This window comes from Eucalyptus grandis, chromosome 5, assembly GCF_016545825.1.
Source record: "Eucalyptus grandis isolate ANBG69807.140 chromosome 5, ASM1654582v1, whole genome shotgun sequence".
NCBI lineage: Eukaryota > Viridiplantae > Streptophyta > Magnoliopsida > Myrtales > Myrtaceae > Eucalyptus > Eucalyptus grandis.
The window spans coordinates 47,671,949-47,692,018 of NC_052616.1; the positions used below are offsets into that span (position 1 = coordinate 47,671,949).

At 40.3% G+C, this 20,070-nt stretch overlaps 1 protein-coding gene and 1 long non-coding RNA gene across 2 annotated transcripts; both read left to right on the forward strand.

The window, feature by feature from the left end:
- Nucleotides 1-7,407: 7,407 nt before the first annotated feature.
- LOC120293350 ((-)-germacrene D synthase-like) lies at nucleotides 7,408-11,704 on the forward strand. The gene is made up of 7 exons (XM_039312469.1): nucleotides 7,408-7,596; nucleotides 8,915-9,203; nucleotides 9,819-10,191; nucleotides 10,279-10,497; nucleotides 10,747-10,885; nucleotides 10,971-11,219; nucleotides 11,324-11,704. The coding sequence occupies exons 1-7, from the start codon at nucleotides 7,456-7,458 to the stop codon at nucleotides 11,615-11,617; spliced, it is 1,704 nt and encodes a 567-aa protein (XP_039168403.1). The 5' UTR covers nucleotides 7,408-7,455; the 3' UTR covers nucleotides 11,618-11,704.
- Nucleotides 11,705-14,330: 2,626 nt separating this feature from the next.
- Nucleotides 14,331-17,632, forward strand: LOC120293106. The gene is made up of 3 exons (XR_005550772.1): nucleotides 14,331-14,807; nucleotides 16,193-16,510; nucleotides 17,250-17,632. It is a non-coding gene; the product is annotated as an uncharacterized LOC120293106 (long non-coding RNA).
- Nucleotides 17,633-20,070: the final 2,438 nt, after the last annotated feature.

Below are 20,070 nucleotides of genomic sequence, written 5' to 3' on the forward strand. Positions count from 1 at the left end.
CCTAGGCTTAGGTTGGTGAGGGCAGCCTTTGCCTTGGCGAGGGTGGCAATCCCCGCCCAAGTAAAGGCAGCCTACACTCGCCTACCTAAGTGAGGGCCACCTCGACCGACCAAGCGAGGGTAGCCCCTCGCTAGTCTAGGCATAGATGTCCCTCGCCCAAGGTTGATGAGGGTGGCGACCGCTAGCCATTAATGAGGCCTAGTGATGATTGGTGAAGGGAAAAAGAGAAAAATAATAATAAAAGAAAAAAATAAGAGAAAAGAAAAGAAAATTAAAAAAATATATATTATAATATTATTAAAAATTGTCCATGTGTCACACCTCGAACCCCGAGCACGCGCACATCCCTCGATGGTTGACTGAAATGCGACGTTCACAGGACGCGTCACCAACCCTTTCTTTTTATCTTTCAATTAAGCACATGCGGAAGCGAATTAAATAAACACCTGGACAACCATCAAACACAGGGATAGTAAAACATGCTAACGCTTTTTCACAAACCACACTTTATAAACATACCCGGTTAACCTAGGAGTTTATATTCACAAGTCGGTTTCAAAAGAAAGTCCTAGGTAACCTACACTCCACTATTGATAGGGCCAACCAAAAGGTATCGCATCATGCGCCCACCACATCCGCACTCGGCAAATCTTCACGCTACGGCCCTGAAAAAGGGTTAACCACTACAGAGTGAGATAAATCTCCCTTAAACCTCGATTAGGACGCAAATTCACTTAGAGGCAGCCTATACAGGCATCAACTTACCTCGCCTCAGCACGTTCCTATATATTAGTGCGTCACATATAATGCCTCAATTTATCTTTCAAATAATCACATGGGTGTCGATTATAAGGTAAAATCGTTATGACACTCTCATTCCGTGCCAAACAATTTTGCCCCATAATCAAGCGTAGTCATTACAACCACTCAGGCGTGTTCCAGTTATTACGACCCATTGGCCACAGCCAACTCAACAGTTGGCAGTCATCCGGCATAACCGGGCGTTGTTTCGCCCCATCAAGCACGTCATCGTCCCGCGTAAACACATTAAGATGACGTTCCATAAAAGGAGCATCGACCTGGTCTCCACTGCGACCGGCATCTGTTAATATGGGGCATCCGAACTTAATCAAGCATCGTCCCACGTAAATGCATCAGGACGGGCTCACTACCCCGCATAAATTTAGGTTAACTAAGGACACCATACTTCGTGTTCAAATGCCTCGTTTTCAAATAATGAACTTGGCTAATTTTCATTCGTATTAAAATCTCGGTAAAATAATCGTGCGTGATCACGTATTTAAATCGAACCAATAAACATAGTACTCTCTCATTTCAAAATTCCACGATTTTATATAATACATAAAAAATTTGGCGTAAAAAATTGACACTCGGTATTTTTTCTATTTAAATACCATAAAAATCAAATTTTGCAATAATAATCCATAATGATCACCAAATCAGCGTAACATTTCATGAAACGGCTATCCCGTCACTATTTACGCTAATTATGATTAATTAAATAAATTGTGATTAATTAAATTAATCCAACTTAATTAACTAATCATGGTTAATTAACCTAACCATAGTTAATTCTCCTAACCATGGTTAACTAACTAACCCAAGTTAACTAATCTAACCTAGGGTAGGCTAACTAAGTAAACTAACCACCTAACCAAACTAACCTAACTAAACTAATCAATCCTAACTAACTAGTTACTCTAACTAGATTAACCACTAATCCCTAATTAACACTAACATAACCTACTAAGTGTAATTAACCACCAAATCCGGGATTAGGGAGCTAACTCACTGAAATTCAATGGTGACGAGTTCACGGTGACGGCGGTGAGATCTCGAGGCAACCATTTCTCCAACGGAGGCTCGACCGGGGTTGAAATCAGCCCAGCAAGCTCACGGCTAAAGGGGCGGTTCTATGGAAGGGCTAAGCTGGTCGGGTGGTCTAGTGGGCTGGCTAAGGCAGTTGGATGAAGTTGGCGGGTGGCTGGCGGACGGACAGGGCTGGCTGAGCTGGTGGTTCGACGATGGGGGCGTGAGGTGGTGCGAATTGTGGAGGGCGTTGAACGTGAAATTGCTAGTATGAACACCTAGAGGGGGGTGAATAAGTGTGGAGAAATTTTTTTCACTAAACGTAGTAATATATTATGTTTTTGAAACTGAGTTTGAAGAATAACAGATTTTGAGCAAGTTCAGACTTTAGCAATTAAATAGAACTACAAACAAAATAAAGAGATTCAGGAAAGAGAATAAGAACACAAAATTTATAGTGGTTCGGCTTAGATCAAGCCTACATCCACTCTCCCATGTTAACAGCCTTCTTGGCTAGATTTCACTAGCAATTAACAAGCGATTAAAACTTTGAGTGCAAACACTTAGTAGTAGATCACATTATCTCACTAAGTCACTCTTTTGGTATTTCTCCTATGATCACAAACGTTTAAGCTCACCAAAGACAAGTGTATGATCAAAGGTCGCTCAGACTTTGGAATTATAAATTCTACACTCCGTTTCTTACTTGCTCATTGGTCCTTGATCTCCTTAAATACTCCTCTACTTCCAAACTAGCCGTTGGACAATATCTCGAGGATCGTCTTCCAATCTACTTATTGGACAAATCTGTATCTAGAAGATTTGGTAGCCGTTGAGTAATAGAAGTAGAATCCCAAATTGATTATGATCACTCATACAAATAGAATCTTGGTTTCGATAAGTAGAGTTTCTTTGTATAGAAAATTCTTATCTTCAAGATCCAATTGTCAATTAATTAGATTAAGTCAATCAAATCAATCTTGATTTTGAATCCAAATCAGATCACTAACTGTTATATATTTAGGGTTTGTGTTACATGGTCTCGTTCTGAATGTAAAGTCTGAGAGCAATAGACTTTACAATCTGAGTCTGAGCATAATCTGCTTTTGAATAGATTTAACCTTAAGGTTTGAACACAGTCTGAATAAGTTTAGTTTTAGCATAGAGTCTGTCTTCTGATTCTTCATTTACGTTCAGTCTAGAATTTGTTAGAGTTGACAGACTTTTGATGTAGAACAGACTTTAACACTAAAGTCTATCAATCTTCAAACTTTGACACATAAGTCTATAAATCTTCAGAATAAACTTTGGATAATATCTTTTACATATTCTATCATCTGCATAATCTGTTACTCAATAATTAATCATGTCAGTAGCCTTTGATTTATTTTGTCATCTTCAAAATATTATAGGGGATTTCCTTAATAGGACAGAGTTGAGTTGAGGTGGGCGGCAGCTCAAGATAGGGGTTGCTGGGCGGACACGGGTTGGCGGTGGCAAGCTGAAGGTGGTGCGGTGCTAGACTGAAGACGGCAGCGTGGGCTGGCTGGCTGTTGGAGGCTTGCGGCACCAAGGGAAATTTAAATGAAGAAGAAGAAGAAGAAGAAGAAGAAGAAGAAGAAGAAGCATTATGGGGTGGGGGTTCGGCTGGCTGAAGTTCACGCACAAGGAGGGAGAGAGAGAATAAGGAGGGAGAGAGGGGGAAAACTAAGTCAAGGTGAGGGCCAATGGGAGTCCAAGGGAAATATTCATGCACTCAAATGCATTTGGCCTCAAAGTCTTCAGCCAAGAAGTCAAGGCTCTTTCCAATGGCTAATTTCCTCTCATTTCTTTCCAAACAAAGCAATTTTGGCAGCCAATAAACCCCTTAGAGTAGCCCATACGAATTTCCATAATTTCTTTTTGTCCAAAATTGATTTTTCGCAAAAATTCCGGACTCGACGAAATTTCTCCGAAAGATGAGATGGCGTCCTTAAAATGAATCATGACACACTCGAATATTCGATTCCTGAAAATTAATTCAATTTCGTGGTTTTAGTATAACCTAATCTATTGGTAGCTTTTAAGGATTTTAACGCGTTTAACCCATGGTTGATAATTTTCGATCCACGTTTGTACTTCTCTAACTTGTAGGGGACTCTCGGTTGTCATAAACTTGGTTGACCATCGGAGATGAGAAGGAGCAGAGTAGAGATCTTGTGCAAATTCGAGAGACTAATCAAGATTGTAGTTGAGGTCGAGACCAAGGTCACTATCAAGGTGGAGGTCGAGGGCGAAGCGGAGGAGATATTGATCAAACATCTATTTTTCTCAGCCACATACTTAAAGTCATCTTCCTCTAGTGTCATTCATTGTGATTTTAATTCAGAGAAAGCGATGCTACTGAAGGGCAATACGAAAGCTCTTCCTATAGGGACTTGGCCATGTAGAATTCATTATTAGTGTAACAAAGGAATCCCGCATTTGAGATAGGGACGTAGCTTCTTCCATGGCTACGATGGCCTCGGGACCTATATAGTCCCCATAACTGTAGCTGTTGACAACATTTTATTTTCGAGAACAATTTATGTTAAAAAATAGTTCTCTTTGGACAAGTTTTTGCGCAAAAGAATGCATTTGATAACTGTACAAAATTCAGATTTCCGAAATAGAGAAAGAACAAAAATGCATTTGGTATGATCCTAAAAATTTCTAACCCCAATTTTTTTTTTTAATTATATAGAGACATAACATATCATGTTTAGATAATATTGGAATTTTGTAATGATTTAATTGATCAAGATATTCTAAAATGACCTAAGAAAATCAATATAATAGTTAGTTAAAGATAAATGGTTGAAATGGGGGAAAAGTACAAAAAAAAAGTCTTAAACTTATTATATTTGTACCAATTCAGCCCTCAACTTTTTAATTGAATTAATTTAGTCCTAAACATGTTCGTATTGGTACCAATTTAGTCCATCTGACCAATTTTAGCCAGTCGACACTGACGTGGATGCATGCTAATGGCCAGACGCTAACGTGGCAATTTCTTAAATAATTATTTTATTTTGTGCGAATTGTTTATTAATTTTTTCTTTTTGTCCATTTTCTTTTGTTTATTAATTTTTTCTTTTTGTCCATTTTCTTTTCTCCCTTGTTCCTCCTTGGATGTCCTTGTGGTGGCCAACGAGGGCCGAGGCCCTCGCTTTGCCTCACCTAGGGCCACTGGTGAGGCGGCTTCACCCAGATTTGGGTGAGGCCAACCTCGCCTTGGCCTTGCCTCAAGTGAAGGTGGCCTCGCCTGCAACTAGCAAAGGTAGCCTTGCCAGGCCAGAGGCTCATCGACCAGTGGCCCTCACGGAGGTTGCGGCCCTTGCCTGGGGCTGTAGGCAAGGCGGCCGCTGGATCTGGGCAAGGTCAGCCTTGCCCTAGCCTTGCCCACGATTGGTGAGGCCATCGTGGCCCTCACTAGTGGCCGGCGAGCCTTTGGCTTAGCAATGGCCACCATGGCCTCGCCCAAATCCGAGCGAAGCCACCTCACCAATGGCCCTGGGCATTAGTGCCATCCGGCCAAAATTGGCTAAATGGACTGAATTGGTACCGATACAAAAATGTTTAGGAGTTAATTGAGCACCAATATAATAGGTTTATGACTTTTTTATACTTTCTCCTTGAAATGGTAACGGAAAATCTCGTTGGTTTACAACTCACAATATGAGGAGATTGATAATAAATCTTTAAGCATTACAATAAATAGGTGTATAGACCTTTTGAGAAGAAAAGCAAAAGTTGCTTGGAGTCACCAAGCTTTCGCAATCTAGCATTATCTCTAACAAAAATGACAGTTAAAAATCCATATAGTAAAGCCCTAAAGCTTTTCAATTTTGAATCCAATTTTCATCAAAATATTTTTACATTTTTATGCTAAAATAATTCTAAATTGAAATTAACATTAAAATTTAGTAAAACTACTCAAAATCTAATTTCTCAATTTTTTCCTAATTTTTTTAAATTTTTTGATTATATTTTATTTTATTTTTATTTCGAAAAATGGGAACTCGGATCGGGTTAGGAGACTAAACCTTGTGTCAATTGTATAAAGACAAACATTAGATTATGTTGAGCTTATTTTCTAAAATAACATTTTTGTGTTTCCGAGAACAAATAAGTAGGTTTATTTATTTATTTTTTATACTTCGTGTTTCTATTCCAATTTATTCCTTTGCTACTAATCTGTTTTGAGGAATAGAAAAATTAGTTGACATTATTAAATAGATTTTTGTTCTTTTTCTGTTTCAAAGAATAAAAGAACAGAAAAATAAAGAAATAAAAATGTTGTCAAATAGGACCAAACTGTCTAAAAGCAATGTGAAAATCAATCAGAAGATGCGAAATTGCTAATTTAGAGGTAGCTTTCTCGAGTGCTTTGAGAGGTGGGATGGTCCAAATGTGATGAGCTAAAAACACGCCGCGAATTGAGAATGACCTGTCCGAGAACGACAAGGCCAATCCACACCCACATAGTGCTACACCCGTTCACAGGAACGTCTTCACGTCAAATCAGGGACCACACACCGCGGAAGATACTTCCATTCTTAACGAGGCGGTAGCGCCGCATGGGGCCGTGATGGCGAGAAGTTATTGGCACAACACTAACACCACTCAGGTCAGTAGTCGACCATGGGACAATAATAGAGAACATGCAGAACGGAATCTTCTTGCACGCAGCAAGCGAAGACAAGGGAGACTAGATTCTGATTGGCAAATGAACGGCGGAGAAGCAAAACACAGTTTGCAAGGTATCTCCAACAGCCTCCACCGTTCGCAGGTTGAAAAGCCTTTCCGAAATTCTCTACGGTACACGTGTTAAACGTCGTACATCAGCCGGCCCGATAGAACCCCACATACTCATGTGCATAACCTAGGCCTCTATTTTGACAAAAAAAAGAAAAAAGAAAAATCTGGGCCACTAGCATTTGGCATAAATCGTTATTTTGGGAAACGATGAATCCGAAAATAACAGTACAATTACCAAAATTATTAAGGGTGTGTTTGATAATATTTTTATTTTATTTATTTTAAAAATATTTTTTTTTTTTATTTCGATTCCTAAAATAATTTTTGAGTAAAAGAACGTGTTTATTAGGTATACAAAATTTTTATTCGAAATGAAAAAGAATATAAATACGTTTAGTATAATCTACAATTTCTTTTGTAATGAATAATTTTTTTAATTTTTTTTCGCTACTCGCTGCCTAGAATAGAAAAAAATTAACTTATTTCTAGAAATTGTTCTAGGAACAAGAAATGGGCCTAAGGAAGAAGAAGAAAAGAAAAATAAAATAAAAATAACTTATTTTTACAAATTGATCTCGAGAATAATTAACTACTTTTTTTCTACTTTTTTGTTTCTGTTCTAAATCTATTCCCCAATCACTTTATTATTACGGGGAGTAGAAAAATTAATTGATATTATCAAACAGATTTTAGTTATTTTTCTATTTCGGAGAGTAAAAGAGCACAAGTATTACCATACGGAGCCTAAGCCGTTCCTTGCCTATAAATACCCATCAATAATGTCTTTGGCACTCCCCTCGTGCTCTCTATCTCTCATTAGAGAAAGCCATAAAAGAAAGGAAAAGAATGTCTCTTCCGATTTCAACAATTCCATCTTCTCTCGCAACTCAAGATAAAAGCCATGTGGTTGAACGCCATTCTGCAAATTTTCATCCAAGCATATGGGGGGATTACTTCCTCAAATATGCCTCTTGCTCTTGCTCAATGGTTAGAATTTAATACATTGCTTCTGACTCAACTATATATATACATACGTATTTCGTGAATAGCAGTGGTATAGCACGTGAAAATAAATTTCCTTCTATGCACTTCATCTGGAATAATACAAAGCTTCCTCTCGTGCTTAAACTTGGTTCTTCACTTTGTTACTCTATAATGACCAAGGAAATTCTGACATTCTCATTATAAATTTAAAATTTGTGCTAAAAAAGAGTGAAAATATTAGGTAAAGGTGAGAGAGCCCTTGATGTAAGGTGAAAAGAAACGACGTGAAATCCAAACAAATCTCGTAAATAGGGAATGTGAGAATTATCATTATCAATAACATCTTCGTGAATATTTTGGTGCACAATTTCAATAAACACTCTTAGTTATCCCATATTTACCATCTTTCTTTCTCTATTTCTTTCTTTTTTTTACCTTATGCATTCAAGAATTCAATACCCACGTCCTCTCCAGACCGTACGTAGATGATAATTAGTTACAGTTTATGATTATTTGGACTATTCTGTACTTTTTTACCATAAAAAATCCCGTACACCGCAACTCAATGTCGCACAGCAACGCTCCGATTATCCCGGAAAGAACTCTATTTTGGCTCATGAGAAAGTATCAACAATTTTACTCTGAACCATTCACATGTCGACACGTGTCCTCGGGGCCCGCCACATCACCAACTTCAAACCAGCGCTCTTGCGCTCTGCTCTCTCTTCTCTCTTTCTTTACTCAGCAGGTCATTTCTCTCTCCTCTCTCTCCTCACTCTCTCCCCTCTTTCCTGACCCGACGACGTTGTCTACCAAATAGCGCTCTCCGATGAGGGCCGCGCTCCCACCAATGACGGCGACGCTCCCTCCCGATGACGGCCTCTCTCTCTACTCCACGGCCTCTTCGCTCTCTGGGGACGGCCGCGCTCTGTCCGACGGCCGTGGAGTAGAGATAGAGGCCGTCGTCGGGAGGGAGCATCCTGGTCGTCGGACAGAGCGCGGCTGTCGTTGGAGAGCGAAGAGGCCGTGGAGTAGAGAGAGAGGCCATGGAGGTTGAGGTTATAGATCTGGAGGCATTGGCTCCGGATCTGGAGGAGGAGGCAGCCTCTCACTGGCCGGGAGAGATCATGAGACCGCTTGAGCTCCACAATTGACTTTAACATCAAGCAGAGAGAGAGAGAGAGAGCCCTTGCGCGAGTGAGAGCAAAGTAAAATATCCACGTGCTGCGGTGTGATGCACAAAGATATCGATTTTGGCCCGGTCCACTGCAGTCTTTTGTACCAGAGAGAAATTGACATATGTTTTCTCTGTCATGTGTAGGAAAATGGCCATGATCAGCATGCGGAACAAGAAATCCAGAAGCTGGATGACGAGGTGAAGAGAATGCTATGCCCTGATGCCGACGAGCCATCCCTGAAACTGGACATGATTGATCAAATACAACGATTAGGCATTGCACACCGCTTCGCAAATGACATTGATCACGTGTTGAAACAACTTAGTGAGACATGCTTCGTTTGCAACAATGGAGACAGGGATATCGATGACCTCTACACGGCTGCTCTCCTCTTCCGATTGTTGCGACAACAAGGCTACCGAGTTTCATCTGGTGAGTCGCCTTCTTTTGTTTTTAATACTCAGCCACAAAATTGATGATCTATATACTTTGATCTTTTCCTATTGTCCAAAATCTATCCCCTTTGCCTTTCTCTACCGTGGATCGAGGTCATTCGACAATCAATCACCTGAAGTTACAGACGACCTGCCCAAGTTATTGCACAACAGAACCCCAAAGCCACAATCTGATAAAAGTATAACGCACCTAAATAGTACTCCTACTAGGCAAAATTCTGACCGTAAGGAACTTCATAAATGTGTTAAACTAGTGGCATACTTCACGTTCTTGACCAAATATGCCGGATATCCCTAGAAAACCCTAGAATACAACTAGTTTGCGACTGTTTCTTTTAGAAAAATGCTAGAGATACAGAGAGTGATTTCTACATATAGTTCACTTAATACACACTAAATGATAGGTCACATGGTTTTCATATCATGAGGAACAATTGTTATAGGGACTGTCCTTGGCAAGAGATAAAAATAATAACTACAAGTGGCTTCAACCATCGTTTGTAAGTTGGTTGTTATTGTTGCTCGTGAAGAATCTCTGTCTAACAGAGATGTTTACAATAGAAATCCTTATTTCACTGTGATCTATGAGCAGACATCTTCAACAAGTTCAAGGACCCCTGTGGAAAGTTCAGTGAGAAACATGCAAGTGACGTAAGGGGACTACTAAGTTTGTACGAAGCTAGCCATTTGAGTGTGCATGGAGAAGATGTTCTGGATCAAGCGCTTTCTTTCAGTTTAACCCATCTCGAATCCGTTAAGGAGCAACTAAGCCCTCCTCTCGCAACACAAGTCCGTCATGCCTTAAAGCAAACAATTCGTAAAGGGGTGCCGAGGCTCGAGGCCAGACGATACATCTCCATGTATGAAGCAGAACCTTTACATAATGAAGTCCTGCTATCACTAGCCAAGTTAGATTTCAACCGCCTGCAGAAGCAACACCAGAAGGAGTTATTTGATATTACAAGGTTCATCAACTATGAAATCTCATGATTAAATAGTTTGAGTTTACACTCTACGGAAGATTTATATGAATAAAGCCATTTTACATGTAGGTGGTGGATGGGTTTAGACTTCAAGAGGAAGTTACCATTTGCAAGAGACAGGCTCGTGGAAGGATACTTTTGGATTGTGGGAGTTCATTTTGAGCCCGAATTAGCGGTTGCTAGAAGAATGATGACCAAAGTGATCGCAGTGACTTCAGTTCTTGATGACATATATGATGTCTATGGCACCTATGAAGAGCTAGAGCTCTTTACTCAAGCAATTCAAAGGTTAAATTCGCTTTTCTGCCTTTTGGTTTGCAGCATGTGCGTCTTACTTTTCGTACATTATGTTTCACCACTACTTGTATGATGTGGCAAAACGTATCTGATCAGTAACTCTATGTTAAAAGAAGATGGAGTTTGATTGATCAACCTTTTCATATATGGTAATACGGTGATTCCCAAATCCTTGTGCGATCTGAAGTTTAAAATTATCACGTAGTTTATACCCTATCTTATAATATCTCATAATTTCAGGTGGGACATTGATTGCATACATGAACTTCCAGAGTACATGCAAGTGTTTTACAAAGCACTTATCAATATCTACGTCGAAATTGAAGAAATACTGGCATGCACAGGAAAATCATACTGCCTCTGCTATGCGGTAGAAGCGGTAAGATCGTACCACCTCTTCTATGTTCTACAATCTTAGTGCTGTCATTCTCGATTGATAGAAATATAATCTTTTGCATTCTCAGATGAAGAGGCAGGCGAGATACTATTTTGCTGAAGCAAAATGGATGCACCAACAGCACAAGCCCACCATGGATGAGTACATGTCCATTGCGCTAGTATCAAGTGGTTACCCATTGTTAGCTGTCACGTCCTTTGTGGGAATGCCTGATATCGTCACAAAAGACGATCTAGATTGGTTGTTCAACGACCCAAAGATCCTCAAGGCTTCAACAATCATCTGCAGGCTCATGGATGATTTGGCGACACATAAGGTACTTTTGTTCTTGCAAGTGTTCCATGAAGATATAGACCCAACCCAACTCCTATGGAATATAGACGGTCTTGTTTAAATGTCTTGTTATACATATCTTTGCAGTTTGAACAATCAAGAGGACATTTGGACTCAGCCGTGCAATGTTACATGAAGCAATATGGTGTCACAGAACAAGAAGCGGAAAACAACCTTCGCAAGCAAGTGAATGACTCGTGGAAGGACATCAATGAGGAGTGTCTTCGCCCGACTGCTGTCGCAATGCCACTTCTTGTGGGAATTCTCAACCTCTCGCGAGTGATGGATGTGTTGTACAAGGATGGTGGAGATCATTATACCAATCCTCATATTGCACTGAAAGATTACATACATTCGGTGCTCATAGACCCAGTGCAATAGTTATGATATGCAATTAGTGAACTAGAAGTTCATCAGCTGGACATTAGAAAACTGGACCCATTGTTCAAAAGATGATGCATCTATGCAGGTGTACTCTGTCCAAAAAGGATTAATCAAGCTTTTGATGAGCTATTTTCATTTTGAATTTTAAAGGATACGATTTAGAATGGTATGGTTATAAAACCAATTGATTTGATTGGTATGGAGTATGGAAAGAAGAGAATGAGATCTACTATTAGCACGGAATGAAAGCCCACCTACAGGAACTTGGCCATGTAGAATTCATTTTTAGTGCAACAGGAGAATCCCACATTTGAGATAGCGATCCGGCTTCTTCCACGGTTACGATGGCCTCTAGGCCTATATAGTCCCTGTAACTGTAGCTCTCAACACATTCAAATGAGCTATCCAGAGTTTGGCACTCTTAACTGGTATTTTATTGTCTAAAAGAATTGTGAAAATCAATTGGAAGATGCGAAACTACTAATTTAGAGGTAGGTAGCTTTCTTGAATGCATTGAGAGGCAGGATGGTTCGAATGTGATGAGCTAAAGCACACTGCGAAATAGAAAAAGGGAGGAACTTGCGAGTGACCTGACCAAGAACAATGAGGCCAATCCACACCCACATAAAATGAAGTACTACTGCCTTGGATAAACTACGTGAGGTTGGGTGCGGATGTGGATCACAAGCGCTGCACACGTTCACAGGAACGATCTTCACGTTTTAGTTCAGAATCAAATCAGGAACCGCACAACTCGGTAGATATCTCCATTCTTAACGAGGTTGCAGCATCGCATGGGCCGTGAAAGCGAAAAGGTATGGGGACAACGTTCACATCACTCAGTTAGTAGTTTTTTTTTTTTTCGACCTTGATCGGAACTCAGTTAGTAGTTGACCGCACTGTAATAACAGAAAATATGTAGAACCTTCTCGTCCGCAGCAAGCGAAAACGAGGAAGACCAAATTCTGATAGGAAAATAATGGTGGAGAAGCGAAACACAGCATTCATGATATGTCTGACAGTCTGCACCATTCGCAGGTTAAAGGGCCTTTCCAAAATTCTACTGTCTAAAATCAACGTGAAAATCAATTGGAAGGCTAGAAATTGATAATTTAGAGGCAGCTTTCTCGAGTGCTTTGAGAGGCGAGATGGTCCAAACGCGATGAGCTAAGAACGCGCCACGAAAGAGAAAGAGGGAGGAAGTTGTGAATGACCCGACCAAGAACGGCGAGGCCAATCCACATCCACATGAAATGAAGTGCTGCTGCCTTGGTTAGACCAGGTATGGTTGGGCGTGGATGTAGACCACAAGTGCACAAGTTCACAGAAACATCTTCACATTTTAATTCAGAATCAAATCAGGAACCACATAACGCGAAAGGAATCTCCATTCTTAACGAGATGGCAGCACTTTATGAGGCCGTGAAAGCGAAAAGGCATGGGCACGACACTCTCATCACTCAGAAGGTTACCGCGCATTGTAATAATAGAAAATATGTAGAACCTTCTCGTCCGCAGCAAGCAACCGCAAAGGAAGACCAAATTCTGATAGGAAAATGAACGGTGAAGAAGCTAAACACAGCATGAACTCGCAGGTTAAAGAGTCTTTCCAAAATCCTGCACGGTACCCATGTCAAACGCCGTCCATCGACCAGCCCAATAGAACCCGATGATAATGCATTTACTAAAAATCAACCGTACTCAGGTGCATAACTTGGGCCACCGGCATTTGGCACGTATTGTTATTGTGGGAGATGAAAAATCCCAAAATGACCATGCAATTACTAGAATTGCTAAGCCATTCCTTGCTTGTAAATACCCTAGAGAGAGAGAGAGAGAGAGAGAGAGAGAGAGAGAGAGAGAGAGAGAGAATGTCTCATCATATTTCAACAATTCCATCTTCATAATAATTAGTTAAAGATGGTTGGAAATAGTAACCATTCCTTGCCTGTAAATACCCTAGAGAGAGAAAGAATGTCTCATCATATTTCAACAATTCCATCTTCATAATAATTAGTCGAAGATGGAGGGTTGGAAATAGTAATAGAGAGTTCCGTTGATAGTAAATCTCTAAGCATTACGATAAATAGGGGTATAGATCTTTTGAAAAAAAGAAAAAGAAAAAGTTGCTTGGAGTCATCAAGCTTTTGCAATCTAGTATTGTCTCTAAAAGAAAACGACATTCAAAATCTATATAGTAAAACCTAAAAGCTTATTCAATCTTGAATCCAATTTTCATCAAAATATTTTCACATTTTTATGTTAAACTAATTCTAAACTAAAGTTTACATAAAAATCCAATAAGACTACTCAACATCTAATTTCTAAATTTTTTCCCTAAATTTTTGAATTTTTATTTATTTTTATTCTAAAAAATGAGAACTTATATTGGGCCGGGAGACCGAACATTGTGTTGATTGTGTAAAGACGAACATTATGTTATGTTGAGTTTATTTTCTAAAATAACCTCTCTCTTTTTTTTTTTGGTATTTTCAGGAACAAAGAAGTAGGTTTTTTCTATTTTTTATTTTTATTTCAAATTTATTCTCTGGCTATTGATCTGTTTCATGAAATAAAAAATTGGCTGACATTACTAAATATGAATATCATGCCATGGCCACAAAAGACAAACGAGGGTCTCTCTCTTGCCTGCCCCTTATACGCCCAGAAGGAAAAGGAGAGGTCGGCTATAATTCCGAGTAGGGCAGAGACAAAAGGGTGGATAGAAGCTAAGCTCTTTTCTCCATGGACTGACGCAAGGGGATCTGTTCCTCTCTTCCTCTTTGGTCTCCATCCACGTTTACACAAAAGAAGCAAAAGAAAGGAAGGAAAAGAAAAGAGGTCTGCACGATTTCATAAGAAAGCAAATGGAGAAAAGCTATCTGGGGCAGTTCACAACAGAAGTAGAAGGAAGAAAGGACAAAAAAAGGGCGTCCGCACGTTTTCATGAGAAAGGAAAACAGAGAAGAAAAGAAAGCTAATGGAGAAAATCTTGAGTTGTGCCGTACAGGTTTTGTGGGGTTTTGCAGCAAAAGACCCACAGACGCCAGCCGCAACCGCGGCCCTCTCGCGGTGCTCCAACCGACACCGCGTTCGCAGCCGTTGATCGCTAGTCCACGCTGTGCCACTTGCTGCTGTTCTTGCGCGGCCAGACTTGTCCCAGCGACTCCTCCGGCTACCTCTGCAGGTCTCCATCTAGCAACCCTAGGCATCTTCGGCAGTAGTGCTATTTCGTGAGTTTTGATTTCGCGATGAAATATCTTTCACCGAGTGTTATTCTCGGCTTTGGTTTAAAAAGGACGGAGGTTATGTGCTAATTCCGAACAGAGATATCAAATGCAATTTAAAGATTGAATTTTCAATTTCAAACAACATTATACAATCTTGATAATTGACTTACTAACTCTGAGACCCAATTTGAACTATATGATGAAATCTAATCAATAGTACAGCTTTAAGATAATTTGATACAATGTCAGAAGTGACAATGCACCTGGATAGAAGACACAATGTCGAAATATAATCGACGACGTTGGACTAGGAATACAATGTCGGAATTTAATCAACAATGCCGTGCTAAGATATAGACAATCAATGGAATTTAATCAACGAAGGAAATCTAAATATAACAACTAGGGAAAACTAAAATACAATAAGGAAATAACATTTGATGTGTTGTTCAAGGGGTTCTTGTTGGATGATTAGTGATATTTTTATAGGAGCTTGGTAACCATCACTCAGTTATTCATTTCTGATAACGGCTTCCAACCTTAAGTACGTTCCTTCTTGTTCGTAATCAATCCGCTCATTCCTTTTACAACTATCTTGATCGTGTCCTAATTTATCAACAATGACTTAACACCTAAATTCTTGGATGTTAACCACTCTTCAACCGTGCCCTCCTTTGATGCTTCTTTGTATATTTCGAATGTTTTTGTCCAAAACTTACCACCGGCATCATTCGGGTAGCCACTTAATATCTACTGTTTTATTTTAACAATTGACCACGTGGAGGCTTCTCGCTTTGCTCTCGATCCTTGAATCCTCATCCTCTGGCTCATCGATAGTTAACCATATATTATAATCCTATTGACGCACATGTGTAATTTCATTTGACTTCCATCATGTTTTTCGCAATCGTGATCAACAGGTGATAGTACGATTAATATTGAATGTTAACATATGTCCCATTTTAAAAGAAGTAAATTTGAAATTTATTTCTTTTAAATAAAATATATTGTCTTATGTGCGATTTCCTCCTGGTGACAATCATGCCTTTCTTTCTTTAAACGCTTCTTTTCCTATGCATGGCCAATACAGATCATTACTTCCTGTATTATTTTGATGCGTCCTTTCGAATTTTTGTAGATAATTGATTACTGCGATTTCGAACCATTGTCTTCAACCCTATTATACACATTAGAGACTCCCTTTTAATACTCCTTTTGTCTTCTTCCTTAAACCCTAAAACCTTTTGCATCTCGTTTTCTGTGTCTACTTCAGCATCTTCCATTGCATCCAATACCTCCAAATTTCACCCAGATAGTTACATTGCTAATTTTGATGATATAGAACAAAGTGAGGACGCTGATAATTGTCGTTTTGGACTCTTGAGTGTTATGGAAGAACATCACGAACGCCAACTCCTTGGGCCTTGCCTTTAGACCATCAACACATCCCGCCATCTCTCAAGCCTTGTTTACCAATGAAACGCGAAGAGATACTTCCTTTTCAGCACTCTTCTCGATGGACATCTGGACTTCGGCGCCTTTTTGATTTCGTGGTTTTCCATTGTTTGAAGTGGAATTCCACTCATCGTACTTACGGATGAAGGATTATCTGTGAGTTAAGCTTGCTTGGAAAAAAGCAAGGATAGAGACAACACTTGAGGTTAGTATGTTGTCCCATGATCTGAACAGGGGACTATTGGGTTTTGCAATATGTTTCTATCCCAATCAACCAATTGCTTCTTTTTCTCTTGGGGACCCAAAACTGTCACTCTTTTAGATATCTTTACCATAGCTGGCTTTGTGCTAAATGGCATTCCTGTAGAAAATTTGGAACCGTTGGAAGTACCTTATATTTCTAAGAGTGTCCTTGCTCATGGGGAATTCCTTGATTGATTCTGCTGCACTTTTGGTCCCATTGACTCCACTAAAGTATTGTCTTTGTGCTCTATTGACTATCGAAATATGTATTCTTTAACTCTTAAAGTTTCAAGGGACCATCTACACATTACCTCAGATCTTGCAGCGGGTAAATGGTTTGCTCTGGGTCCACTTGTTTTGGCTTCGTCATATAGGGGTTTACTCATGCATCTCTTTCAATGAAATCCAAAGATGGTATGTTGTCTGATCCATTTTGGCTTTTGCAAGTATGGCTGGTCTTTATTTTCTTTGTTTATTCAGTAGATATTCTCGTGATCTTCCACATTACTCTTTAGCAAACTCTAGACATTCTCATCATTTCCCTTAAGTATATTGATTACTAAGGCATTCACCTTTGGATACACCTATTCGACTTTCTTCCTTTACATTCTATCTTCAAACTCTTTTGGAATTCGACCATGATCTCATTGAATTTTTCCCTTATAAACCTGAAGAGTTCAACTACCTCTGCGATTCTACAGCTTTGAACGATTATCAAGAGTTCTGGATTTGGACGTCGCGAAACAACCGCCTCGACAAGTCCTTCCTTTTCTCCGTTGACTCCAATGAAGCATCAGCATCCGCGATTCTGGCGTCAGCCCAACGAGCCAGGCCCGACGAGCCCGCGACCATAGAGAGCCGTCCACCAGGGTCACGCCATCCCTCCTGCTGCTGCTGCTGACGCCCCGCCCGCATCAGCAACCCTCTAGGCTGGAACCTCATGCTGCCAAGCTGCCCCTACGGCCGTGACTCGCCTTCGCCGCCGCTCTTCACCGTAGCAATAGTTCGAGCAAATCCCGGTGAAGTGATCAGCATGCTTCAGCCACCGACCAGCAGCAACTCTAGCAGTCCCGACGCCGGAACAGCACCCTCCAGTGATCTCCTAGAAACAGTCCTGCAGTTTAGCTCGGGTTTTGCCGCCGAACTCCTTCGCCCGCTCCTCACCTCGCACCTGATCTGCACCAGTAAAGAATCCGGCTGTTTCCCGGCGAGTCGAGGCCTCCTGGTGTCCTTCCAAATATAAATAAAGACGCCGTGAAATCTCCTAGCTTTCTAGTGCGCCCAGCGAGTTCTTGTAGCGAAGCCAACACCTCCAGCGTACACGCGGCTGCGCCCAACGGCTCCTGCGAGTCGTCCGGCAGGCCTGGTCATCACGCTCATCCTCCTGCCTCACTACAGCTCAGCCGTGTCCAGCTACTTACTGGCGCCTCGGCAAGTCCCGGCGTTCATAGAGAAATTCGGGAGAGACCGGCGATTTTCTCTCGTTTGGTAGGTTTTCCGGCGAGACCATCGCGTCCAGTGGCCTTGGTGTGAAGTCCAGATCAGTCGATATAAAAGAACACCCGCCGTCTGGTGATTGCCCAGTCGCTTTCGCCAAGCCTTGTCGTCGCGCTCAATGGCCGTGCACGCTTCAAACCAGGCGAGTCTTCAAGCACCTCCAGCGAGACCAGAATTCATCGCCGCGTCATCCATCATCCCCCCGCGCCAAACCTATCCATGGTTTTGCATAGTATTAGTTCCTTTGTTTCGTTGAAGCGCTGTTTCAGTAGACGACTAACCTGGAATTTGTGCAGAATATTGTTTTCTTAACCTTATTTGACTTTAACGTTTACATTCAGTGTGCATAAAGGTTCTTAAGAGCTCAAACTTCACGACCAAATTTTTATTCCTTGAAAAGAGAATACTTGAGCACTTGATGCAGGATTTGTGAACTGAGGATTGATTGGAAACACGGTGTTTGCTTTGTCCTTTTGTTGATCGTGGGAGTCTTGCGATAAGTCATTTGCCTTAGGTCGAGTCACACTTTTTATTGCATTTTTGTAGGCATGAATGGCTATGACTCCTTTGCTGCGGTGACATCCCTCATCGATCCCAACACATCCACCGCGACCAAGCTACCGTGGGCTACCTAGCCGTGCCCCCATCGCTGGTCGTCGTCCGAAGCACCTCCGTCCACGTGCCTCTGTTGAATTTGACTTGGGAACATATCTTCGAGTTAGGTGATGATCATTATCCAAAGTTGAATATCTGATTTTATTGCATAATTTGAACGATTGGTATCAAATCGAGATATTTGAATGATTTGTTATCTAATGCATATTGGGAAGATTTTTATGATTACTCAAAATAGGATTATTTGATAATTCATAATGTGTGCATGGATGGCAATCCGATCTCAACCTCAAGATACGATTCTTGTCCACGCGGAATAGCGGCCATCTATAACCCTTTGAAGATGGTCGGTTTATTCTTTTTGAAATTTAAATGGATGAGATATTCAGTGATGCGGATTGGATAAATATTATTTGTGATGAGTGCTTATCAATTATTTGATTGCTTCCTTAAAATAAAATACCAAAAACATCATTTTAGAGTAAATTAGAGACCTTTCTAGGATAGGTTGCATGTTTAATTAGGGCATTTTGGTACTTCTCCCATATTCTCTTAAATAGTTATCTTCAATCTTCCCATTGAAGATGCCTCAAAGAAGTACATAGCCATTATAGATCGGTTGGTGTTGTTGTCTAGAGATGGTATTGCCCATTTAGTCCTTTTTCTGAACATTTTCTACCGAACATGTTTGACTAAAAGACAAATCTACCATGTTAGACTCGAACATCAAAGATAAAGGTCAAATGTGGGGCCTATTCTTGATTTAAGATAATTTGTTACTTTTTTTTTCTTCTTTGTTGGTTTTCTTTTTTGTTCTCCCACTAGGACGAAATTTGTGTCCCTCTTTTCCAATATATATATTTGTGGTATAACCCAAAAATGGTTTATTTGGCAGATAGCTAACAGATTATTGTATTAATGAGTTGTATAATTTTTTTTTAATGGGAAACCTTTATTCTAAAATTATCCAAAGTTCAAGTAAAAGTGAAAAGAATGTTCAAAAGCACTATTTAGTAGGGTAAATTGAAACTAGACGAGTAAACCTTTGGAAAATAGAACAAAAAAATCGAGAGTTCAGGCATTGTGAAGATATATTCTCGAAGCTAATTTTAGATTTTGTTATCATATCATGTTAATGAACTTTGGAATCTTGCAAGTTCCTTCTCGTGTTGCTCTTGTAGTAAGTTGAAATCTAATTCAGCCAAGTGGGAGCAAGACTTTGTCACGTGAAGGCTCTTCTTGGTAGAGTGGAATATAACATCTTGCCTCAAGCCTCGGGAAATTCTTGTCAAGTGGCTGCTTTAGGGCATGACTCGCTTATTTTGCAAGACTGGTGCTCACTTTGCTCACTTTGCTTTCATTGATCGATTCAACGTAAGTTATAGCAAAAGGGAGTGCTGCTTCCAACAT

What these genes read in the sequence shown, in the direction of transcription:
- LOC120293350 (XM_039312469.1), top strand. Translation starts at nt 7,456, where the DNA reads ATGTCTCTTCCGATTTCAACAATTCCATCTTCTCTCGCAACTCAAGAT. An exon ending in TCTGCTATGCGGTAGAAGCG is followed by an intron (nt 10,886 to 10,970) that starts GTAAGATCGTAC and finishes TTGCATTCTCAG; the next exon opens with ATGAAGAGGCAGGCGAGATA. An exon ending in ATGATTTGGCGACACATAAG is followed by an intron (nt 11,220 to 11,323) that starts GTACTTTTGTTC and finishes ATATCTTTGCAG; the next exon opens with TTTGAACAATCAAGAGGACA.